The 24,927-nt window shown below is 39.0% G+C and overlaps 3 protein-coding genes across 7 annotated transcripts in view; 1 reads left to right on the forward strand and 2 right to left on the reverse strand.

The window, feature by feature from the left end:
- LOC117297570 (probable proline--tRNA ligase, mitochondrial) overlaps nucleotides 1–13,441 on the reverse strand; it is a 23,605-nt gene extending 10,164 nt beyond the window's left edge. For both annotated transcript variants that reach the window (XM_033780668.1, XM_033780667.1), the window contains exons 1-11: nucleotides 13,275–13,441; nucleotides 12,280–12,489; nucleotides 11,052–11,229; nucleotides 9,523–9,596; nucleotides 9,023–9,103; nucleotides 7,898–7,970; nucleotides 7,447–7,554; nucleotides 6,248–6,373; nucleotides 3,659–3,818; nucleotides 1,513–1,648; nucleotides 617–799 (exon numbers count right to left, since the gene is read on the reverse strand). In XM_033780668.1, the coding sequence (XP_033636559.1) occupies nucleotides 617–799; nucleotides 1,513–1,648; nucleotides 3,659–3,818; nucleotides 6,248–6,373; nucleotides 7,447–7,554; nucleotides 7,898–7,970; nucleotides 9,023–9,103; nucleotides 9,523–9,596; nucleotides 11,052–11,229; nucleotides 12,280–12,480 (1,320 nt within the window). In that variant the 5' untranslated portion in view covers nucleotides 12,481–12,489; nucleotides 13,275–13,441. The remainder of the gene's footprint in view (nucleotides 1–616; nucleotides 800–1,512; nucleotides 1,649–3,658; nucleotides 3,819–6,247; nucleotides 6,374–7,446; nucleotides 7,555–7,897; nucleotides 7,971–9,022; nucleotides 9,104–9,522; nucleotides 9,597–11,051; nucleotides 11,230–12,279; nucleotides 12,490–13,274) is intronic.
- A 144-nt stretch (nucleotides 13,442–13,585) lies between these two features.
- Nucleotides 13,586–15,486, forward strand: LOC117297317 (transmembrane protein 53-like). Its single transcript, XM_033780284.1, has one exon. It carries the CDS (start codon nucleotides 13,629–13,631, stop codon nucleotides 14,502–14,504), a length of 876 nt encoding a protein of 291 aa, XP_033636175.1. The 5' UTR covers nucleotides 13,586–13,628; the 3' UTR covers nucleotides 14,505–15,486.
- Nucleotides 15,487–17,385: 1,899 nt separating this feature from the next.
- The window catches only part of LOC117297913 (polypyrimidine tract-binding protein 1-like), a 58,469-nt gene continuing 50,927 nt past the window's right edge, over nucleotides 17,386–24,927 (reverse strand). For all 4 annotated transcript variants that reach the window (XM_033781096.1, XM_033781094.1, XM_033781095.1 and 1 more), the window contains 3 exons: nucleotides 24,755–24,829; nucleotides 24,119–24,182; nucleotides 17,386–23,191 (listed from right to left, as the gene is read on the reverse strand). In XM_033781096.1, the coding sequence (XP_033636987.1) occupies nucleotides 23,120–23,191; nucleotides 24,119–24,182; nucleotides 24,755–24,829 (211 nt within the window). In that variant the 3' untranslated portion in view covers nucleotides 17,386–23,119. The remainder of the gene's footprint in view (nucleotides 23,192–24,118; nucleotides 24,183–24,754; nucleotides 24,830–24,927) is intronic.

The following is a 24,927-nucleotide window of genomic DNA, read 5'->3' on the forward strand; positions in this document are numbered from 1 at the left end:
TAAATGGCCGACCGTGTTAATTCGCGACGTAAAATGAAAACCGTGCAATTTCGAGTGATACTTGTGTGGATCATTATATTCTACTTTTAAAACATCTTTCCAACCATATACATTTCATAACAAACGGTTTCAAACGCTTTTTTATAGACCAACTCGTCCGATCCAAGGCAACGTGTTCCTTTAATGCATACATGTATCCTTGAAAGGGAAGGTATACATTCTGAAATCACTTTTAAAATTAATGGCAATAAAAACATACTTAGCAGCTTTCAGGGGGGAGGGGTTGTAGAGGGGGCACCAAGCTTCTTCAAGAAAAAGAAAAACAATCTGCTTTTATAACATACTCTATAAGAGGTCCTAGCCTGTCAGCCCCTACACTTATGACTCTGTTCACCTGAGGCAAACATCTCTCTGGACAGATGTGTGTTAGAACTCGGTACTTTCCCAATATTACTCGGGTGGGATTCGAACCCATGCCCTTTGCAATTCTAGAGCAGTGTCTTACCAACTAGACCTCCGAGACTGCCCGGTAGCTAGAGGCAGTTCAAATCGTATTACTTAGCAGCGGATACTGCAATGTTTTAATAGATGGAAATTTGCAGATAATTAAACTTACTCTCTTTGCTAAAATGATGACATACGGGTAACCCAGCTTTTTTGCATCGGTGAGCCTGCGACCTATGGTCATGTGATCTCTGTCATCCAATAGCAGCTCATCCTGTAGTCTGGGGAAGGTATGAACAATATCATTGCACAACTTGTCAGCCAATGGGATTGCCGCTTCTTCCTTGCTTTTTCTCTGTTGAATACCGAAAGTAAACAAAATAAAAATTAGTTGAGCTCAAAGCCTGGTTTACTTACAGTGGGTATTCTACTAAGCACAAATGACCAGGATACCAGTCACAACATGTACATGTGAAATGGTAGTTTGGCTGGTAACCTTATTCTGATAAGCAGAATTTTGTTATGCTTAGCTACTTTTTGTGCTTAAGCAGCTCTTTTAAAATCGAGCCCTGGAGCAACAAAGTCCATGGCCACCAAAGCACCCATGGAAAACCAGACCTGCGAATGTCAATGTACGGCGTTTCACGGCTGTTAAGAGCACTGGACTCAAACTCTAGTGTTTCTGAACAGCAGATTGTGTGTCCGAGTCCCAGTCGTGACACTTGTGTCCTTCAGCAAAACACTTAACCATGATGCTTCGTCCTTTGGATGGGACATAAAGCTGTTGGTCCCGTGTGTTGTGTAATGCAGGTAAAGAACCCAGTACACTTTACATTGTAACGTACATGAAATAGCCCAGTGTACTTATTGAAAAGAGAAGTGGTTCGCCCCTGGTGTTCCTGGTTTGATTGGCAGCAGTTTGCGCCAAAGCACCAAGTTAATCATTACATGGTGCTATGTAAAAGGAGTAGGTCTCCTAACTGAAACGTAGTCCCACATACCTTGCAGGTAAATACTGTATGTTAAAGCACTATATAGGAAGCAAACAAAATTAATATCACAATTTACCTTGGGCGGAATGACATAAACTTGATAAGGAGCAATCAGTGAAGGCCATTGGATCTCTTGTTCTGTGGATAACACCTCTATGGATGCAGCTAGGATCCGTGTCACCCCCAGACCATAACAACCCATCTCAGTAAATCTTAATGAAAAACAGAAACACAATAAGTTTTTTGAACAAAACTGAGAAGGCCATGTGAATGATAAGCAATTGTTGTTTGTCCCAGTTCTGTTTAACCCTTAAACACCGATGTGTGCTAAATTCACTGGACACTATTGGTATTTACTCAAAAAAATTGTTAGCATAAAAACCTACTTGGTAACGAGCAATGGAGAGCTGTTGATAGTAAAAAAACATTGTGAGAAACGGCTCCCTCTGAAGTAACATAGTTTTTGAGAAAGAAGTAATTTCTCACTAAAATATTTGAATTGAATTCGAGACCTCAGCTGAGGTCTCGAATTCAAGGTATCTGAAAGCACACAACTTGTGCGACAAGGGTGTTTTTTCTTCCATTATTCTCTCGCAACTTCAACAACCAACGAGTCAAAATTTTCACATGTTTGTTATTTTATGCATATGAGATACACCAAGTGAGAATACTGGTCTTTGACAACTTCCAAAGGTATACAGTGCCTTTAAAGGCAGTGGAAACTATTGGTAATTCAAAATATTTATTAGCATAAAACCTTTCTTGGTAATGAGTAATGTGGAGAGGTTGATAGTACAAAACATTGTGAGAAACGGCTCCCTCTGAAGTAATGTAGTTTTCGAGAAAGAAGTAATTGTACACGAATTTGATTTCCAGACCTCAAGTTTAGAATTTGAGGGCTCGAAATCAAGCATCTGAAAGAACACAACTTCATGTGACAAGGGTGTTTTTTTCTTTCTTAGTTATCTCGCAACTCTGACGACCAATTGAGTTCAAATTTTCACAGGTTTGCATTTATTTTATGTATATGTTGAGATACACCAAGTGAGAAGACTGGTCTTTGACAATTACCAATAGTGTCCAGTGTCTTTAAGCACTGTATACGAAGTACTTTCCAGAGTCCTGTTGGAAAAAAGCTATGTAAATATCACTAGGATGGGCTTCAAACCAAGGACCTTTGCCATGCTTGAGAAGATTTCTTACCACTAGCTTGCCTGATGGCTTGAGGTAGTTTGAATCCTATATATTAGCAGCGGGTTATGGAACAATTTCAATAGAAGTAAAATTTGCATGAGGATAAGGAATATTATAAATGCTGTTTGTTTTTTACCCTTCACCAATGTTGGGAAAATAATTAGTACACAATGCTTTTAAGCCATTGGACACTTTCTGAACAGAACAAAAATTAAAAGTTCACAGATTTACAAATAACTTACAGGGTTTACAGAAGGTAATGGTGAAAGACTTCCCTTGAAATATTATTCCATGAAATGCTTTACTTTTTGAGAAAACATTAAAACAATTATCAATTCTCGATATCGAGAATAACAGATTTTTTTAAAACACATTTCATGACACGTGCGAAACAAGGGTGGGTTTTCCCGTTATTTTGTCCCGACTCCGATGACCGATTGAGCCTAGAGGTTTGTTATTTTATATATAAGTTGTGATATGCGAAGTGTGGGCCTTTGGACAATACTGTTTACCGATGCTGTGCGATTACTTTAAAGAAAAGCATTCGCTTGGTAATCACTCTTAAAATTAATGTCAATAACAACCTATACGATAGTCTTTAAAGCATTTTGAGAATCATTTCACCTTGAAATCAGCTTTTATCCCCTAAAATTTGAATCTGAAAAACAGTTCAGTCAGAAACCTTTCTCAGATTGTGTATTTCTATTGCAGATTATGCTTCCTGCATGGACATAACTGCTCAGGGTTTTCACCGATACCACAAAAACGCTACCACCTTTTTAAAATGAAATTTTCATTTTTTCATTTTCATAGTTTCCCATCTATTAAATTGTCATAGTTATATTAACAATATTCTACACTCTGCTGATCAGAAAAACCAGAGTTTGAGTCCGGTGCTCTTAGCCACTAGGCCATGACACGCTACAAAGCTATTCCAGGATAAGATCAAAGAGGATAGGGACAGTTAATGTTACAAAATTAAAACGGGGGTGAAGGATCAGTGTAAAAATTAATCATAAAAGACATACTTCTTACTAATACTTCCTATTGGGTCCTGATAACTCGCGTTAAAGATCTTCGAGTATTTTGTCCCGAGTAGAAATGCGTGTCCGACTTCAATCCCTCTCTGTAATCTGATTTGACAAGCGCTCTCACTCAACCCACGTTGGCATGGTGGTCTGCTGCCCTCTGTTGGTGGATAAAACAGAAGTTAATGAAAAGGGAATTTGTGAATTTGTAAAGGAGTTAATCATTAAGGTCAGTTCTGATTGTTTCTGGACAGCTGGCTTTCTTTTAAAGATTTCACAAGCACATTAATAAAACTTTTTCTGCATTAGTGCCCCTACCTGATGTTTCTCCATTAGCACCCAGTCACCCGCAGACCCTAGCCCTATATAGGACTCTTCCTCTGTACACAGATACAGAGTCCTAACTGTTAAGGCCCATTTCTGGGGCGGAAAATTTTCAAAGCTTTATAACTAAAATCTTACCTGCAACAAGCCACTAATTTCAACAGATTCACATTCTATGGCGGCATACATTTTTCTGCGGTGGGTTTTGGTCCTCATATATTCCTCGCAAATCCGTCATTTTCGTGAAATAATGCAGCTCCCAACGTAAACAAATTTCCGTTGTGATCGTTTTCTCACAGTGTTGTCAGCTGCAGTACGTACGCGTAGACATTCGCGTGCAAGACGCAAGATGCAAGACCTATGAATTATTGGTCACAGACCGTATCTTGATTGCACAGGGTTAACACGCAAACGCAACGCAAGATTTGCGCGTCTTGTGTCTTGCGTATACACACGGCAGACTGGAGAGTACGAACACAAATGGGAATTCCTTAATGTTGGGAGCTGCATTATTTCATGAAAATGAACGGATTTGTGAAGAATATATGATGATCAAAACCCACCGCAGAAAAATATAAGCTGGCATGGAATGTGAATCTTTTGAAATTAGTGGTTTCTTGCAGGTAAGATTTGAGTTATGAAGCTTTAAAATGTTTCCGCCCCAGAAATGTACCCTGATATCCAGGACGTCACTGTAGTACAATACGAAAAAGTAAGGCCGCCAGGGCTACAACAGTAACCGCAGACCCCTACTTGATTCTGCATTAGCACCCAGTCACCCCAAACCCCTACTGAGCTGCCTTGTTGATATAGGGGAGGCTCTTATTCCTAGGGTAGTTGGGTAGGGCTGAGCTACGCTGCCATATGGGTAGAGGGGAGGCTCTAATTCCTGGGGATGGGTGGTAGGGCTGAGCTGCCCTATGGGTATAGGGGAGGCTCTAATTCCTGGGGATGGGTGGTAGGGCTGAGCTGCCCTATGGGTAAAGGGGAGGCTCTAATTCCTGGGGATGGGTGGTAGGGCTGAGCTCATAGAGTTATATATAAGAACTAGAGGGCGCACGAGTGATGCTTCGTGCACAAATGCCACGGGACCGCAAAATGACAAGCGCGTCATTCTGCACGCGCGTTGAATATGAAATACACATTTGAGGTGGGTTTTTTTTAACGCTCACGCGATGCTGTTTGTTCAACTTACAAAATGGCCGCACAAACACACGCTGTGAGATGCCAGTTTTGTCAACTTAGAAAATGGACGCCTGCGCGCATGGCCGGAGTGCGTATATAGGCGCCCTCTAGTTCTTATATATAACTCTATGGCTGAGCTGCACTGTGGGTATAGGGGAGGCTCTTATTCCTGGGGATGGGTGGTAGGACTTTGGGTATAGGGGAGGCTCTAACTCCTGGGGATGGGTGGTAGGGCTGAGCTGTGGGTATAGGGGAGGCTCTAATTCCTGCGGATGGGTGGTAGGGCTGAGCTGGGCCCAATTTCATGGCTCTGCTTACCGCCGAATTCTGCGATTCCCCGCTTATGTGCAAGCGCCGACTTTCTGCGCTAGCCTTGTAAGCGTAGAATGCCTAGTAACGTGGAGTACGCATGTGCAGAAGCCAGAATTCGCTGCTAACCCGTGAAATACGCTTGCCGTAAGCACAGAATTTCCTGCTTCCGTAAGCACCGATTCTGTGCTTACGGTAAGCAGAGCCATGAAATTAGGCCCTGCTCTGTGGGTATAGGGGAGGCTCTAATTCCTGGGGATGGGTGGTAGGGCTGAGCTGCTCTGTGGGTATAGGGGAGGCTCTAAATCCTGGGGATGAGTGGTGTGTCGTGGCCGAGCAGTTTAGGGCATCGAATTCAAACTCTGGTGTTTCTGATCAGCAGAGTGTGGGTTCGAATCCCCAGCCGTGACACTTGTGTCCATAAGCAAGACACTTAACCATTGCTTCATCCTTCGGATGGGACGTAAAGTGTTTGGTCCCATGTGTTGTGTAACGCATGTAAAAGAACCCAGTGCACTTATCGAAAAGAGAAGGGGCTTGCTCCGGGTGTTCCTGGCTGTGGCTGCTGTATGCGCCGTAGCACCTTGTAAACCCTCATAAGGTGCTAAATAATTGGGTCTCAGAATTCATCGCTACAAAAACCTATCTTTCTTAGAGTTTGTATATACTCAGCATCTTGAGTACCTTGTTTCGTGCGCAATATATGACTTCGATATCATTACTATTATTATTATTTCCCCATTAGCACCCAGTCAACACCCTAACACCTACCTGTTGTTTCTCCATTAGCACCCAGTCCACATATTTTGCAGTTGAATAGCTCATCCTCACCTATCTGTGCAGGGAAATGATACTCGTGGGATAGACTACCTCCAATGCTACCAGTGTCACCAACGACTAAAGAAAGAAAAGAAAAAAATACAAAACATTCCCATTTCTTTTCCAATGACATCTCTAACTAAAGGGGGTTCATAGGAATATCTCTTTTGAGTAGTGTTGGTTCTGAAAAGAACCGTTGGTTAACAACTCAACGTTTTGATCTGTCTGCTCTGATCTTTGTTATACATGTACTTTCACCATGCAATGGTTCAAATCCTACTTAATGATATTTCTCATGCTGCCATCATCTTTTTTGTAGCTTGTTATATTATTTTGTGCCGTGTCTCGGAATAGAGTCTTGGGCCGAATCTGAATTGGCAGCTGCAGCGAAGGGTGGTGCTGAGGACATCCTCTCCTTAAACAGCTACCTGAGCGGAATGTTTTCAACAGAAATGGTATTTTTACTTGTTTATAATGCACTTGTTCACCATTTTAATGTAATTTTGATATGTGTACGCTTCTGAACTTTTCGTAATTATCGATTAAAAAATCAGGCCCCTACCTAAAGGTTTTTTGAAAAACTAAAAACACTTCTGCCGTTGAGAGCGGGCGTCATAGGACAATGCCGCTGACGTCATTTGTGGGAGTTTGCTTTGTTATACATCCACGCTGCAACAAAGCGGCTTTATCTACTTATGACGTTTTGAGAGTGATTACGTAACGGGGCTTTTTCGCAAATCTCGCAGAAAAGCTCTGGACAAGGGCATACAAAATGATTGTTTTTTTTACACAATTGAAACCTATTTATAATCATATGACTCGATTTCCTTATTCATCGAAAACATTTTAAGTGGAATTCAGCAAAGTTCGCGGCTTGACATTTTCGTTCAAGCAGGTCTTTAAAAACATGATGGCGTGGCGATCCAGTCACAACCATAGCTGTAGCCCCCAATTTGGACATAGCCTTGTACACTTGATAGATGACGCATTATAAAGGCATTATTACTCAAGTATCATTATTATTACTAAAAGGCTCCTTGTGCCTGATAGCAATCTTAAATAAAGATTCTCAAAACATCAAGAAGAGGCCCTTACAGTCACACAGGGGGATGAAAATACCGATTCAGAGGAAAAGTAGAGAAGTCAAGTACCTCGAACACAGTCTAGCTTGAGTCTCTGGAAGAGTCTTGTGTAGGCTGCACACACACTTTGATATGTATCAACAGCTGCTTCAGCACTTGAGTCAAACGTGTACATATCTGTTAAAGAAATTACATGAGATTTACTAGATACCTCACACGAATTCTCAGAGTGTGGGATGGATCTTTTGTGTTGGTTATTAACAAAATTTCAAACGGCAAAGTGTGGTTGTATACAAATTACTATCAAAAACATTTCATTTGTGTCTTTTGTCATCCATCACTCAATGAAATCTGGCTTTTCCATTTCGCTCGGCTTCCTGAAATGAAATAGTCAAAATTTTACCCCATGATTATTCTGTGACGATGCACTCATATACATCCAATATTTCTACATCGAAAATGACAAAACAAAGAATGTGCACAACGCTTTATTCAAATTTTTTTTTCTTCCAGTTTTTACCTTTCATAATAAACTCCCTTCCTCTCAGTAACCCAAACCGTGGGCGTGGTTCGTCTCTGAATTTAGTTGTTATCTGAAAATGAAATTACACGATGAGTTATTGACTATAAATGTTAAATGCAGAGATTGGCTAGCACCTTGACTCACCAGCTGTATGATTTGTCAATGTAAATTGTTTGCTTGATAGACCTGTCGCAAATACTCAGTACGCGCGCGTTAGGCATGGTAAGAGGTGCATGCTGGTTGATTGCTAGCTAGATCAGCATGCACCTAATTTAACAGTTAGCGCTGGGCAATGGGTATTTGTGAAAAGGTGTATGCAGTTAGCTGTTTCAGCGCCCTCTGTTGGTGAAGTGCAAGTAAGTTGTTATGCACATAATTTGATGTTACACTAATTCTGAACCATAAAATCAAGCACGATATTTGGCCTTCGAAACAACCTAGAAAAAGTTTTTAGAGTACAAGGGCTTACCGACATTTAGCCTTTTCTCAAGGCCTTCGCGGCTTGGATGGCTCCTTGGAGCCGCGATTCCAATCTGAAAGGGGAGACCACGTGGGCCTCGACTGTGTGGGGTTTCCCTGGAATAATTCTCTTGATTTTTCCTCCCACACCTAAAACTGAAACTCTCTTCCTTGTCTTCTCGCTATTGGGCTCTTTGCTAGTACAGTCATCAAAGGCAGTGGACACTATTGGTAATTGTCAAACACTAGCCTTCACAGTTAGTGTATCTCAACATATGCATAAAATAACAAACCTGTGAGAATTTGAGCTCAGTCGGTCATCGGACTTGCGAGATAATAATGAAAGAAAAAAAAACACTTATCACCCGAAGTTGTGTGCGTTTAGATGGTTGATTTCGAGACCTCAAGTTCTAAATCTGAGGTCTCAAAATCAAATTCGTGGAAAATTACTTCTTTCTCAAAAACTATGGCACTTCAGAGGGAGCCGTTTCTCACAATGTTTTATACCATCAACCTCCCCCCATTACTCGTCACCAAGAAAGGTTTTATGCAAATTATTATTTTGAGTAAGTTACCATTAGTGTCCACTGCCTTTAAGTTTGCTTCACAAACTGAATAAATGAAATGAAATGAATAGAAACAAACTCCATGCTAATTACTTACTTGATACAGCTTGATTGGAAAGCGTTTATAAGACATGGTACCTTCAGCTGCAATGATGTCAGTAACTGCCTCCTCGTGAGTCTGAAAAGGATATCAGTTAAACACATGAAAAAGCTGACTAAAAGATATCAGAAAAATAACATGAGAAATATAACTACTTTGGAAGTGACCTTTCTCTTTTGGGAAGAAATCTAAAACTAAATTGACTGATTTAGTTGGTGCCATTTGGTTATTGAAAGATAATAAGTTCAGGGCCCCAATTTTTTGGGGAAACCCACAAGACCTCAGGGCTTGTAGCTCAAATTTTTTACCAGACCATAATTATGTGTTCAAGACCAGATTTGAAATGAGAAGAACAAAATGGCATGACAGATATTAGGGTGGTCACATTTTTTAAAGAAAACATTGAATATTGGTTACATCTTTTGCCATTGTACCCGAGAACAGTAAGTAACAGTTTCTTTGTAAACAAATTTGAGCATAACCAGAGCAGAACTTACTGGACCTAGACACAGCCGAGTATTGTGTCTGTCTATCAATCGGAATAATTCTGTTCCCATCTGTTCCCATCTACCTGAAAGAAAACAACAAAATATTGAAATGTTTACTTGCCTAACCTCAAAATAGAGGATTCCCAGCCAATTTCAACAAAAATCCATCGAACACCAGGCTCATCAATTTCATTTGAAAATGAATGCTTCGTTGAATCAGCACTCAAAAGTGAAAAGATGTAATTCATTTTCACTAGTTTAGCAATCTTTGGTCCAATAATATCCTTCAACATCGATAGGCTGCAAGACTAGCTGGTTCAATTTTGATTGCATTAAGCTGTGTTTTAACAATGGTATGCAGAAGTGTTATATTTTCTGTATTCCAGTCGCCTTTGTGCGATAACGGTATGCTTGAATCTTGGACTTGCCTCAAAATGCAGAGTATTATTATTATTTTATTATTTGTGGCTTCTTATATAGCGCACATGTCCGTCACTCAGTGACGCTCCTGGCGCTGTAACATACAGTATTTCCTGCAAGATGTGGGACTAAGTTTTGAATTATGAAACCTAATTCTGATAGCACCATGTAATGCTTTACAAGGTGCTGTGGCGCAATTTTGCTGCCGATCGGACCAGGAACACCGGGCAAGCCCCTTCTCTTTTCGATAAGTGCACTGGGTTCTTTTACATGCGCTACATAACACATGGGACCAACGGCTTAACGTCCCATCCAAAAGGACGAAGCAATGGTTAAGTGTCTTGCTTAAGGACACAAGTGTAACGGCTGGGGATTCGAACCCACACTCTGCTGATCAGAAACACCAGAGTTTGAATTCGGTGCTCTTAACCGCTCGGCCACAACTCTGAGTACACTGATCTCTGAAATCAGGGATTCAAAATAAGAAAAAAATGGATTTCAGACCCCATTTTGCGCATGCCAGTGCAAGGTAGAAGCTTATTTATGTTAGCAAGTCAACTGACTGCAAAGAGGACACCAATGCTTCAAATTTGTTCCGAACACCAACCAGAACTCAGTTTGAAAATTTTGGCAGGAAAACTTATAATCCAAAGTGAAGCGTGCCATGGGTGTCATGGCCTAGCGGTAAAGAGCACTGGATTCAAACTCTGGTGTTTCTGTTTAGCAGAGTGTGGGTTTTGAGTCCCAGTCGTGACACCTGTGTACTTTAAAAGCAAGACACTTATTCACGATGCTTCATCCTTGGAATGGGATGTAATGCTGTTGGTCCCGTTTGTTGTGAAACGCCTGCAAAAAAACACCCAGTGCACTTATCAAAAAGAGAAGGGGCTTGCCCCGGTGATCCTGGTTTGATTGGAAGTATATTGCACCACAGCACCTTGTAAACCATTATATGGTGCTATGTATGTATCATAATTCAAACGTAGTCCCACATACCTTACAGGAAATACTGTATGTTACCCAGCCAGGAGCGTCACTGAGTGACGGATATGCGCACTATACAAACAGCCACTATTAATATTATTAATAATGAGCTTGTGTCTGTACTCAAACTTTACCTGATTTCTTCCAGAGTGAGGATGAGCAAAGTGATGGCATTGTAATTTTCTGACCTCCGACCGGTCTCATCTCTGAATCGATGACCCTGATGAGTTTTTCTAGAGCTCTTTGAGCAAGAGGAAGAAGATGAAATGTGCCGGCACCTGCCTGTCTAATCAAACCGTTCTCGATCATGAGCTGGGTGGAAAGAAAAAAAACAGGGGATTTTGTTGAATTTTAAGGTATAAATGGGAACAATTGACTTGGCATGAATATTTTTGTTCTTATTTCTCAGGGGAGTCATCATCATCATCATTCGGCAAAGACTAGCGATCGTGGTCGCCTCATCCTGCGCCTTGAACACCCAGCAGGGTGGATATGTGCGCATTACAAGTCTTATTATTATTATTATTATTTATTATCCTCAACTTGTAACGGGGGCGCACTCCTGGAGTCGCCGCCATCACCTGTTCTCTTTCAATCACTGCTCTTCTCAGCTCTCCTACACTTTATCACTTCACTTTTTTACATTGTCTATCCAGCACAGCTTAGGGCGACCTCTGCCCTCAGGGGAGTGAGTGGTTGTAGAAAAAATGACAAGTTCTAAAAATTTGCAGTGGTTTCTTCTAGTTTAGAGGCTGAACAAACTATTGGGGGAAAGATATAGAAGAGTCATAACGAGTCGCACATCACAGGTTTAAAGGCTTCTGTTGCATGTAGGGACATAAAGCAGCACGCATTCAGCATGCGAGCTAATAATGCATTACACAGCATTCACAAAATAATGCTTTACAAAGATTGATGCCTGTCCAATTCACCTCACGAAGAAGGCCAGTGCCAGACCAAGTCAACCTTTGAAATAGGTCAGAATGATAGATAGAGAGCGGTTCACCGGAACCAAGCTCTGGTGTTTTGTTATTAGCGGAGTGTGGGCCGGTTCGATAACCGGTCGTGACACTTATGCTCTTATGCGAGTTAAGAATAAGAATAATTGCTTTGTAAAAAGTTGAGAAGGTATATAGTTGCAATAACATAATTGCAATTAGAGATGGGAGTGCATTAAGCTCTACCAGCCAGGCTCCTAGTTGATGATACCCATGCCTACATCCTTACGAACTGGCATTCCACTGTTTGTGTGATTATTTCTTACTTCCTGTGACATGAAACGCAACAATGATCTGCTGCTCTGGAAGAAGGTTTTGTTTGAACAAAACTTTAAAATAACACAGTCTTGAGGGAAGGACTTACTCGTTGACTTTTACAGCTCAGCTCCTCTTGCCGGGTCCCTTGAGGTAAAACGTGAGACGGTTGATACATTTTAGAAACTTGGTGATACCCTCTGCACGGCCTCCTTGAACTGTGCGATACCTCCGTGTTACTAATGCCAACGAGACATGACTGACTGGTACCTCGCCTCCACATTATGCAGCTTAGCTTGCTCCCTCTCATGTTGAATGACTGAAATGCATAATAAAAGTCTGATTATAATGAAGGGTACCAACTTTAGTCTTACAAAGTGGTGTTTGAAGCTTTGGATGGTGTTACCATGGACTATGGAGGAAGGAAATACTTCCAAGTCTACCTTCATCCGAGCATTCCGAGCATCTAAGGAAATATTTGTCTCCGGTGATGGCATCTCCGGACGCCCTCTACCTGTCTACCTAGCAAGCTCTCCCTCAAGACAAAGTCGACCCCTGCAAAGTCGCCTCCTTAAATTGAACTAATACAAAGTCCCCCCTGACAATGTCACCCCCAGCCACTGTCGACCCAAAGCAAAGTCGTCCCTAGTTGCGACAACGTAACCCTCCTCCAGATGGCAGTTCGGGAGAAGGGTTTCGATATCGCAATTAAGTCGCCCCCTGACAATGCCCCCTAACTGCCTAGCATGCCTAGCAAAGACGGCACTCCTACCCTCTAGGGTAGAGAGCAATATGAGCTTCGTTCGGCTCCTACCTAGCAAATAGCAAAGTCACCCCAGACCAGACGTTATTTAGTTGGGGCATGGTGGTAATGGTTGGGGAAATAACTTTAAAGGGCTTCTTATTTATCATGCTACTGAATAACTGATCAGATTGTGTATGTCTTTTGTCAGGCATGCCCAGGGGGACGACTTTGTTTTGTAGTTTGTAACAACCAGGCAGGGCGAGTCGGTTAGTTAGGGGTGCCACTTTTGCACGGGTCAGCTTGGTTGTGGATGGTTGGGGCGAGCTTGTAATGTTAATCAATGTTAAGTTTAGACTTACCTGGTTCCAAACAGCATGCACTCAACAACACTGAGAAGTACACACTCAATACACAGTCATCACCAACACGTGTGTGAAGATGTACCTTGAATGACAGTTATATGCGGTGATTGTGGTGCGGTGGGCTCAAATTGGTGCTCCATTCAGTCCTTAGTCTTGGCAGGACAGTCAAGTTTGTTAATCATACCGTAGGGGGCGCGCTGTAGCGATTAACAGCTGAGCGCGTAGTGTAGTACACTATCCACTATCGATCACTGACGTCTTGGGCCAAGACTAGCCCGACCGTACAACCGTATAATATATACGACGACGACGTGTTGCCGCGAAAACGGAAAAGGGGTCCATAATTTATTTATGACAACAAGCAACATGGCGGACGCGGAAAGTGAAGATCTCGAGTATCATGTCACTTTTCCGACTGCAATTTCGGCAGCAGAAGGCAACGAGAATGGTGGAGGTACGTCGGAACTGGATCGTCGAGAGCCAGTAGTCATTCTCTTGGGCTGGGTTGGCTGTGAGGACCGTCATTTGAGTAAATACAGTGCAATTTACCACTCGCTGGGTTTCACCACAGTTCGCTATACCGCCCCCACCGAAGACATTCTGTACAACCCTCTCAAATTGAAAGACATCGCAAAAAAAGTTCTGGAGCTGGTTTTCGATCTGGGCCTGGAGGAAAACGTCGTGTTCTTTCATATATTCAGCAATGGCGGCTGCTTTATCTACAAGCATCTCACTGAATTCCTCCACGACCCTCAACTTGGTGGGGAACTGTCGACTGTGAAAGTCGCCGGGTGTGTCTACGACAGTTGCCCGTGTGCCCCGTCTCTATTGCAGTATATGAAAGTTCGCAATGCAGCTGATAAGACAAGTGGTTTCTTCATGAAGATAATCAAGACAATTGCGCTCCTTTTATTCGCAGTACTCGCCATCTTTCTGCCGTCGAATTGGAAAAGTCAAAACGAAAGATCAAAGTTCATGTCAGCGATGAAAACTGACCCCTCCCGCTATCCCCAACTGTTTCTCTACTCGAAGACGGATGAGATATGCCCCTGGAGAGATGTTGACGATGTGGTCGAGGCACGCCGCAAGAGGGAGGTCCACGTGCAGCAAGTCTGTTGGGATGAGTCCAATCACTGTACACACCTTCTTGCTCACCGAGATGAATACATTCAGAGATGCCAAGACTTTGCACAAGGCTGTCTTCAAAACTTTCTTGAGGATAACTAAATGTTAAGCCAAGGAACCAAGGATGAGCAGCCACTGCAGTTGAGATGATCGTAGCCATCCATCCTCCCGTCTGTCGTGAGGATGGAGGGGTACGATTATTGCAACTATTGAACTAAAAAATTATGTGTGTTCTAGAAGAATTAAACGTGGTTCCATAATACTCACTGCGAATGCAACGCGATTGTCAATGTCCCAAATTCGCAAAGATCATTTCAGACGAGTTGAGATGTGCTGAGCTCCTGCAAAATGTGAAAACAGCTCTGTGAAGTAAAATTCACTTCACACAAAGCATTCGCAGGAAGTATGGCCCGGCCTTAAATAATTCAAATGAATGTTTTACATTTTGATGTCTACGCACCCACCTTAGTAAACACAGTTCCTGGAACATGTTTTGCAAAGTTAAATCATGTTATTGTTTTTAACGATGAGATGATTATAAATCAAAGTGCAGGATAGATAATTGTCAGGGGGGGGGGGTGTTATAATGTATAGTCGGAAAGCCCTTTTTAATAAGGTTGATACTAGTACTAAACATCCTAAGAAATATTTCTTACAATGCAACATACAAGGCACTATCACGGGTGGGGGGGATAATCTTGAAATTTAAAAGTGATTTGGTTTGTTTTTCTTAAAGATTGTGTGAAAATGGTTGCCTGTAAATTGCCTGGTTTTATATCGACTCTGTTTCAACAACATGTCACTGGGCATCAACAACAAATCCATTTGCATAAACAGATGCAACAAAGAGACAGCAAGGACCAAATAGTATTATTCTCACCAGTTTGCCGTTATATAATTTGTCAACTTAAAACTTCAATATATTTTTTCACAAAAATTACTTTATATTTATCAGAACCATTGTTGACAAGTATTAGCTTCATGTGTTTGGATTGTAAAGCCAGCAGTGCATTTAAAGGGAAGGTACACGTTTGGTAATTACTCAAAACAAATATTAGCTTAAAAACTGACTTGGTAACGAGCATTGGAGAGCTGTTGATAGTATAAAACATTGTGAGAAACGGCTCCCTCTAAAGTAGCATAGATTTTGAAATAGAGGTAATTTCTAACTAAAATAATAAAAGACTTCTAGCTAGAAGTCTTTTATTCCTATCTGAAAGCACACAAATTCGTCCAACAAGGGTGTTTTTTCTTTCATCATTTTCTCCCAACTCCATTGACCAATTGAGCTCAAATTTTTACAGGTTTGTTATTTTATGCATATGTTGAGATACACCAAATGAGAACACTGGTCTTTGACAATTACCAATAGTGTACCATCCCTTTAAGTGGCTGTTTAGTAATTTGTAGTAGTGTTTCAGCTGGCTAATGAACTGTGCTAAATGTAGGTGGTTGAAATTCAACCTGATGGTTGAAGCAAAACTAAGTGTACAAACTGACCAGAATGCACAACATCCACGTTGTGAGTTCTTTATACATGTAGAGGTTAAAGGAAACACGTTGTGAGTTCTTCATACATGTAGAGGTTAAAGGAAACACTTATAAATTACACAAAATTATCATTGTTTTACGTAATTGATTTTTCCTTTTTGTTAAATCTTTAAAGTAGGTGATGGATAGAAAAGACACATCAATGTGTAATATTAATTTTAATAATTGTTTACTAGATTTATATATCAATTCTTTGGCATTAGTTGTTGATGTGAAAGGAAAATTAGTATATAATATGATGTACTAACTAGTGTGAATATATTAAACAAATTGTGCTTTTATAACGGTTTATGTTTATCTTTGTACGTTTTTAAAGCCTTTTATAAAAGACTAATAAATATTTTATTTGAAAAATGTTGTGGCACCTTTTGCATTTTTTCAGCTGATTAATGATTTCCTTATTTTTCTCTTTGTTACAGTTGTGCCATAAAGCCTTGAAAACACTGTACAAACTATTATTTGTTTTTCAAAAACAAAGTTGTTCATGTATATATCTGATTTTGAAGTTATGCAAATTTACATTTTTGGAATGCAGAGTCGCAGACTTGGTACAATGTATATTTATGAAATTGTAAATTTGTTAGAATTGTGTGTTTGGATTTTTTCAGCTTTGCCAGTCTAAACCTTTGCCTCATTTATGGCATGTTTTGTTTTTTGCACAACTTTTGTTAATGCAAGTGTTAGTTGAAAAGCCACATTAGAAGGTACATTATTAATAAAGTGTGGTTTTAACAGAAACAGAATTTGTTCAGATATCCCTTTTACTGTTTGTAATGAGGTGTGAGTAATCATTTGTATTGCCCAATTATGCTGGGGTCAATTTCACTACAAACTTAGAACCATTTGCAAAATAAACAAGGCGTCGCCCTCTCCAAGATGAAACAACAGGCCTGATATTTGATTCCCTTAAAATAAATACACAACATTGTTCATATGATCCACACAAACAAGTAAAACACCATTTTTTTTTACAAAACCAAACTTTTTATTCTTTACCTGCTTGTCTTCATTAATATAATACATACATGTGAACATTTTTTTGGGTCATGTTTCCAAGTTTTGTTGATCTTAACAATCTTACAATTCATAAACCATTCTTTTTTTTATGTCCTGCAAAGCACAAGTTTGCTCAAGTTATCTATTGGACAAGAAATACAGTATGCTTACAAACGGGATGGTAAAAAAAAATCACTTTTATTCAAACCTACAAAACTTTGTTTGGTATTTTTCTCTCCCAGAGTATAAAAACAGACTATCTCTTGGTTGGTCTGTAGTTTTAGCAAAACAAGACTTCAGTTTGTAAAGTGCACAGAGCTAAGTATAATATTATAAACATTGAAGTGTACACTTCAAAACAGACCAACACTCGCTGCCAATCTATTGTACCTTCTTAGCATTTTTGAATACTTTCAGTGTAAGTAATTTTTAACCCAGTCAATAGCACTCTCCAACTTATCTGACCAATATACTTGTAAGTTGATCCAAGGATAGACACCAAAGGAAAAGATTTTGTACCTAAAATGTACACACATACGTAAGATCGTTCCCTCAAGAGACCAACACGCGGTTTGTTCCAAAAGGGTCCGAATACAAGAAGACATAAGTTAAGCAGTTATAAAATAGTTATAAAGGAATGAAAGATACACTGTAGTATAATACAGCCTGGTTACTGAATATCTTAAGAAAAAACAAAAACGAAAACTCAAAAGTCTTGTTGGAGAAGAGGAAATCAACATAACATCTTCTCCCGACAAAACTTCTGTCAGAGAAATTATTTGCACCAAGACTTTTAACTTTTACACATGAGAATAAAAAAAAATGTGATCGTCTAGCATCATCACTTATCAAGGCCTTCAGGTTTCAAAAACCAATTCATTAAACTGACATCAAATTAAAATAAATTTTGCCATTTGTATTGCCTGCATTTATTTCGCAACATTACAACAACAAAAAATGGCATGAACAGTTTGCAAATTTCTAGTCTCCCATCTTAAATGTTTTTCTTCTCTTAAAAAGTGCAAATAATTTCTCCAATGTGCCAAGTGGTCACCCTCCACAATGAAAACAAAAACCAAAAACCAAATCTTGGCACATTTATTTCTTCTCTCCCCCGTCTGTTATTAACCAACAGGTTATTATATGCTAAGAACTACACTACAGAGTATAAAGAATAATATATTACAGAGAGACAGTTTCATAATCAACAGCCTATATAGAAGTAAGAAAAAACCATGTAGAAATCACATGAAAAGCTGTAAAAAGCTATAACAGCGTACACATCTAGAACGGGATTAATGATGTTACAAGGCATGCAAATAACAAACTGGTTGCTTAACAACAAGAGGCCAAAGGATAGCTACCAGCTTGAATGCCGCTATCAAACAAAAGGAATTTCACTCATTGTCAACATGAAGGGGATAGGATGGTGGTGAATGGATAGTTTGTACAGAACAGCTATAGACCCCCTGCACCAAGTGGAACACACCTCCAAAACAATAGACCTTTTCGCAAAAAAAAACATTGCGCAAGCGCTACCTGTTGCAAAAGGTGCAAGCTGGTCTAATTAGCGATCAAACTTGATCGCTAGCTAGACCAGCATGCACCTCATTCCATGCCCATTACACACGTACCAAGTACTTGTGATAAGGTCTACGTGCGTCTACGATTTCCGCCATTTTGGGCATCAACTCGTTAATGCACATTTTGACTCCACAAAATGGCGGAAACAGGATGGGCGTGTGTAGGTGCGTTGTGCAAGGGGTTTATAGGGAGAGGTGGTAAGGATAGACTGACCACATGATGAGGAAGCAAGGGTGGGTGGTTCCAGAAAGGGGAACTCCCCCTAGGTTCCACCACTGCAATACTTCACAGGAATTCTTCTCTATGAAATTATTTTTCTTACAGAGAAAATGATTGAAATTTCTTTTGCAATAAGAGGAGCAATCGAAGGACAAGTCACATTCAGATGAATAGGATAGTAACAGATTAAAGTTAAAGTCTGCTTAGTAACAAGAAAGCTCTTTATCAAAAACTGATTACAGAAAATGAGCAATTTACAATTCAAGCATATAAATCATAGGCAATGGGGTTAAGCAACAAATCCCACTGACGTAAATAAATCTCATTTCTGCAATACCAAACATTGTTTTTTTTTTATGGGGAATGTATCACTTCAAATTATTTTAGTATGGTCACAGTACAGCAAATTATTTATGGTTGAACAATTAAAAAGCTAAGACACAATGGACAATTTGAACAGTAAATTTAGAATTGTTTAGCTATTTTGACTAGACAGAACACAATAAGCCTATGTTGAGTTTCAAACTTGAGACTGCAATGGCTTCTGTCAAGAACTAACACATTTCTCATGCTGTATTTAAATCCAAAATCTTGGGGTGTTTTTTATTTGTTGAAAAGGGGAAAAGATTAAAAGCATGACTGACTGGTATATTTTAAAGCAACGGGAGCTCACAAAAGGAGTAACTCAGAAAATTGAAGAGCAGAAAACACAATTACAGAAATAAACACCAAATACAACAGATATTGAAGAAGGTCATAGAACAAAGGTCAGAGGTCAGAGCACCAGCAGAATACAGGGTAATTAAAAACCAAATTTTCCCAACATCTGCTGGTGCAATCATTCCTAACTAGTAATAGAGCAAAGAGCGGAAAGTATGACACAGAACGAGAGAGAAATGCAGGAGAGAAAAACGCTAGAAATACCTGTACACTACGTCAGGGATGAAAAACAGTTAAGATATGACAGCAAGTTGTATAGATTTGAGGGAAATGACATGGACATAAGGCTGTTGATATGTAAAGAGAATTAGAAAGGCTGTGTGAAGGAGTGTAGGGAAAAAAACTAGAAAGCAGTGTTTAAGGCACACAGTTTTTATTTTTTATTCTTTTTTTTTGTTTTATAATTATTTTATTTTTTCAGCCTTCTTTATGGAATGATCTCCAAAGTTGTGGTCCAAAGTGGAATGTTTTATCAATAATTCACAATCAGGCAAGTTACATATTTTGATTTGGGGATGCCACCAGGATCCATGTCATCACCATGGTTATGACCTTCTTGGCCAGACAGTCAAAATTGCACATAGCGCTGCCATTGTACAACACACTCCAAATCAAAATACATAACTTGGTTCTGTGTCTGGCTTTGAAGAATTGATTTCAGAATAAAAAGGTATTGACCAACCACCCTAAGTGCCCTATAAGCAGAGACAATCAAACTCATCCTCAAGGTGTTCTCAATTTGTCTTTCCTTATATACAAGATTTTTCTTCTTCTAAAAAATAAAAAAGGTGCAGGAAATTCTATGCACTATTCAATTTAATACTGGCAATAATGCGTACAACTTAAGGGGTGCGTTATGGCAGTCATAATCAATAACCGTTATGGTCATTGGCCAATTCGATCGAAACAGTTATTGGCTATGAACGCCAAAATGCACGCTAGAATGGTTGGTAAATACAGATTAAAAAAAGCTCAACTTCGAATTTGACATGGAGCCAATTCCAATTTCAGGCAGTTCACGTCATTAATATTATTTTATAAAAAAAACAAAAAACAAAAAACAACAACATGCAACTACACGTCCCAACAATATCGTCTGTATCTACAAAATCTGAGTTTTTTATACTCTGAAAAAATCTTACACTGTATTTCAATCTACAAGAAATGGATTTAACATTACAACGACTGGTACCAAAATATATATGCAAGCCTCAAAAATCTTGTTTTATCTTCTTCTTCTTAACAAAGCATCCCAAATTGGTTTTTAAAAATCTTTAAAAAACAAACAAAATTTTGAAATCAAAGCAATATTCAAACCGAATAACCCAAACAAAATAGAAATGAACGACCCTGCAACTATTTCATGAATTTAACAGGATGCTGAAAGATCAAACTTTGTATATTGAAAAATTAAAATTTACGTATAAGTTGTACAATTTCGAGGGTAATGGCAACAAAAGGAAAAATCCATGTTTCATGTTTACTTTTGAAAAAAGAAATAATAAATTAAGAGAAAAAAAGGAGGAAAAAAACAGTAAAGAACTCAAAAACCATTTTTGGTTAGTGGTTTTAACATTGTCAAAACATGGAACAGTACTGACTGATTTGGGTTGGTTCTTGGGTTAACCAAGTTTTCCCACATGCTTTTTAGCTTGTTGTTTTCTTTTACTTTACAAATTGCACCTCACAAACTTATTTATAAACAAACGAAAGTAGCTAGCAATACCCATCTCAAGAATTGCAGCTTTGATGTTTTGCTTCTTCTTTTTAAGCCTCAGATATCATCTTGGCTCCAAAAATAAAAACTCAACTTAATTGCAAAGTTAAGCAGATAAATTGTTTAACTCGGTGGAAGCGACCCCCGAAACGATCCCTACCAAGTAAATACTAAATTGTAGTTCAAAATCTAGGATTCTGCGGCATTTAAGAATGACCTTTAACCTCATAAATGTTTGGGTTTATATGCACAAGTTTAAAAAATATATTGTAAGAACCTGTATTGGATGGATTGTCTAAGTGCGGTTATACAAACAGGAAAATCAAACACCACCCCCCCCCCCTCCCAAATCAAGGTTTTAGTCTTGTGTCTCCGAAAAAGACTCCATCGGCTCTTTGCTCTATTATCAGTATATACAAACCACCGTCCTCTCTCATTTATAATTAACAATATAATAATTATCGTTATAACAAATCTACGAATTATTGCCAAAAATGCACATTCTTAAATAAATTCATCTGCTTGAAACAGAAGACATTCAAATTCCATAAACTTTTTTTTTTTTAATTTGTGAATAAAACGGGACAATTTGTGGTATGCAGCCCAAATGTTAGAGAAGTCTAAATTAATATGGGTCTGCAAACAATATTTGGACCTCGAGATTTGAAATTAAAAGAAGTGAAGTATTTGTTTTTGTTAATTCATATACCTAAGACTACCACCTAATATTAGACAAACACAATCCAAGAAACCTTTTTTTAATAATCAGTGATCACTCATATACCATGTAAAACATCATTACTCTTTTTATTAAAAATTGAAAAACCGAAGAAAAGTTATTTGTGATAAAGTTTTTTTTGTTACAACTGCATTCTCAAGATTGATAGAAAAAAAAATTACAATAAATTTGTCAAAACATGCACCAAAACCTGTTCACCACAGCAAAATAAAAGACAAAATCCCATGGAAATATTACAATTTCAGAGACTTCGATAACTAATCTAGAAATTTATGAAGAGAAAATAAAAAATACTTCCAGACGATATCAAAAGGAGCAGATAATTCAAACATGTCTTTGCTCAATATATTTTCAAACAACACATCACACCGTGCCTTGACTAAGAACATAAAATGAAAGCCTGTTTTCTTGTTCGTAAAAAACTTGATTGTTCCAGTACTACCCTTTCAATTTCTGTTGGACTAAAACACTCCCTCAAAAAAAGACAATCGCTTTGTTTCGGGTTTTTTAAAACACGCTTGTTTTGAGATCAGATGATTGAATGATCTCCTCCTTTCTTTCACGAACACCAACAACAAAAATGATAAAGATATTTTGATCCACAGAAGTCTCACAGTAAACAAGTTAAAATAGCATCAAAGCATGCACAAAAAAGTCCCTTGTTTTTATCTTTTAATAAATCTTGGTATTAAAAAAATAATACACCTGACAGCTCTGTCCTGGTTTATTAAACCAAGAATACAATTTGTACATCAGTTACAATTACTTATATTCTCACAAATTCCTTTCAGTTCCACTGAACTTTCTGGACTTTTTTTATTGTTTCTTTTGTTTTGGTCCTGGGACCATTAAGGAGCACAAATTGTGCAAAAACAAACCCACTTTGTGTTTTCATGGTTACACAATTGGCTCCTTGTAAAATGAGTCAGAGAATGAAAATGATGGAAAATTTATCGTCCCTTGACTTAAAAACCCCCTCTACCAATCATGGTACACCCCGCAGAATCTCAATATAATACAAATCCATTTGAATTAAGGGTCTGCTCCACTCACTCTGTGGGGGTAGAGCAATAACAGAATCTTCCATGTCCTCTTAGTTCACCACCCCCATTTCTATAGTGCGAATGGAGAAGTCCTTATGTCTTATCATTGTCGAGGAGCATATTCCATGTGGTAAGCAGGGGTGGATTTCTATGACATCTGCGTTTTGGAGAAAGACACCCTCAAGTGGTTTGACTCACTTAACTGGCAGTTGTGCTGAGCCTGCAAGGGAGAAAACAAAGAAACTCATAGTAGATGATAACATTTTAAGACGCTTTGATGAAACAAAGAAAACAACTCAATCTTGCAAACAAATTACTTATTTACATTAATAACTGGCTAGTACCAACATGTCTATAAAACAATAACAATAATATAATAATAATAAAAAGATATTTATAACAGTTAAAAGGAAACTAATGCCTATAACTAGTGCCTGTAACTGGCCAGTACAAAAATGACCATAGTATCCCAACTTGTACCAAAATGTCCTTAGCAGGCTCAACTGGGCAGTAGAGCAAAAAGCAGCTGTACGAGGCCTGCAGCCGATTTCACGAAATGCTAGAATTAAAACTATCTCAAGTTAGGATTTATCTTAAGGTCTGCATGCTACAGTGCAGAGTTGGGACTCGTCCTAAGTCCTAAGATTAATCTTAAGTTAGGAAGAGTTTGGTGAAATCGACGGCTGCACCCAAATGACCATAGCACCCACCATAATAGCCCTGATAACATTTTCCTACGCTTTGATGAATCAAAGAAAAGGACTCAATCTTGAAAATAGATTATTCATTTTAATACAGCAATAAGAGTATTTGCAGTGAAAGGGTTTAAAACCCTGGGGAAAACATCGGTAATTGACAAAGACCAGTATCCGCATTTTGTGTGACCTTACATACACAAACAGTAACAAACCTAAGAAAGAGTAAGCTCATTTAACCATCTGAGATGCAAGAAAGTATGAAAACCCCAGTTTGTTTTCACTGTGTTTAAACATCCAGTTACTGTCTTGAGAGCTCAAAACTAATTTGCCGGTTTCAAATGTACGTTCATTACCTCGTACCACTCTTTTATTTTCTTACTATGAAAACTTGTTAGCTTGCTGTCTGAACTAATGTGATTTGAGATTTGAGAATTGAGAAAGAGACTTACGATGAGAGCGTGGGTGGATTCTTCCACAGAGTTCATCTGAATCAACGCCATACGACGATCCTTCCTGTAAGTTATAAACACAAATATCATTCACGGTTAACTGCTGGCTTTGCCCTGAAAGTAATTTCACTAAAACGGACCACAAGTATGTGAGCTTCATGGTAGAATTGAGCCTTTGATGACACAAGAATGGAATTCTAGTCAGTACATGTACACCACGACAATGCTCATCGCAAATTTGTCTATTGAAAATTTTTTTAGTGGTTTTCAAATTTAAAAAAAAATGGCTGCCATTGCTTGTTCTTCTACCTCATGATTTGTCAAAGGTCAAACCTGCATATGCATTGGCCCTATGCTCACAAACAGTGCCTTGCTGAGGTCAAAAGATCATCATGTTTTGGCTGAAACTTGTGCTTAGTTCATATGCACTAGCCATGCTAGCCACATTCAATCGTATGCACTAGCCTCATTCAACTGTTTACCCAGCAAGTAGCTATTCACATGGTGTTACCTTAAACCAAATATATAACCATTCCGGTGTTTGAAAAGGGTCTAAAAACATTTAGGGCAGAAGGTAACACTGGTGATGAAATCTATAGAAAAGGTTGCAAAAAGGGACAAAAAATAGATACTTACGGGAAAAATTTGAAAGACACAACTGATCCGTGCTGACTAAAGGCACTTTGAAGATCATCTTCTGTTACACTGGCTCTGTATCAACAAAAAGAATCATATTATCATCACTAGTGAGAGTTTACAAATTTGTTAGTCGGCAGAACAAGCTGGGGATCTTATCCCCTCAGCCACAT

The sequence above is a fragment of the Asterias rubens genome, chromosome 12, assembly GCF_902459465.1.
Source record: "Asterias rubens chromosome 12, eAstRub1.3, whole genome shotgun sequence".
NCBI lineage: Eukaryota > Metazoa > Echinodermata > Asteroidea > Forcipulatida > Asteriidae > Asterias > Asterias rubens.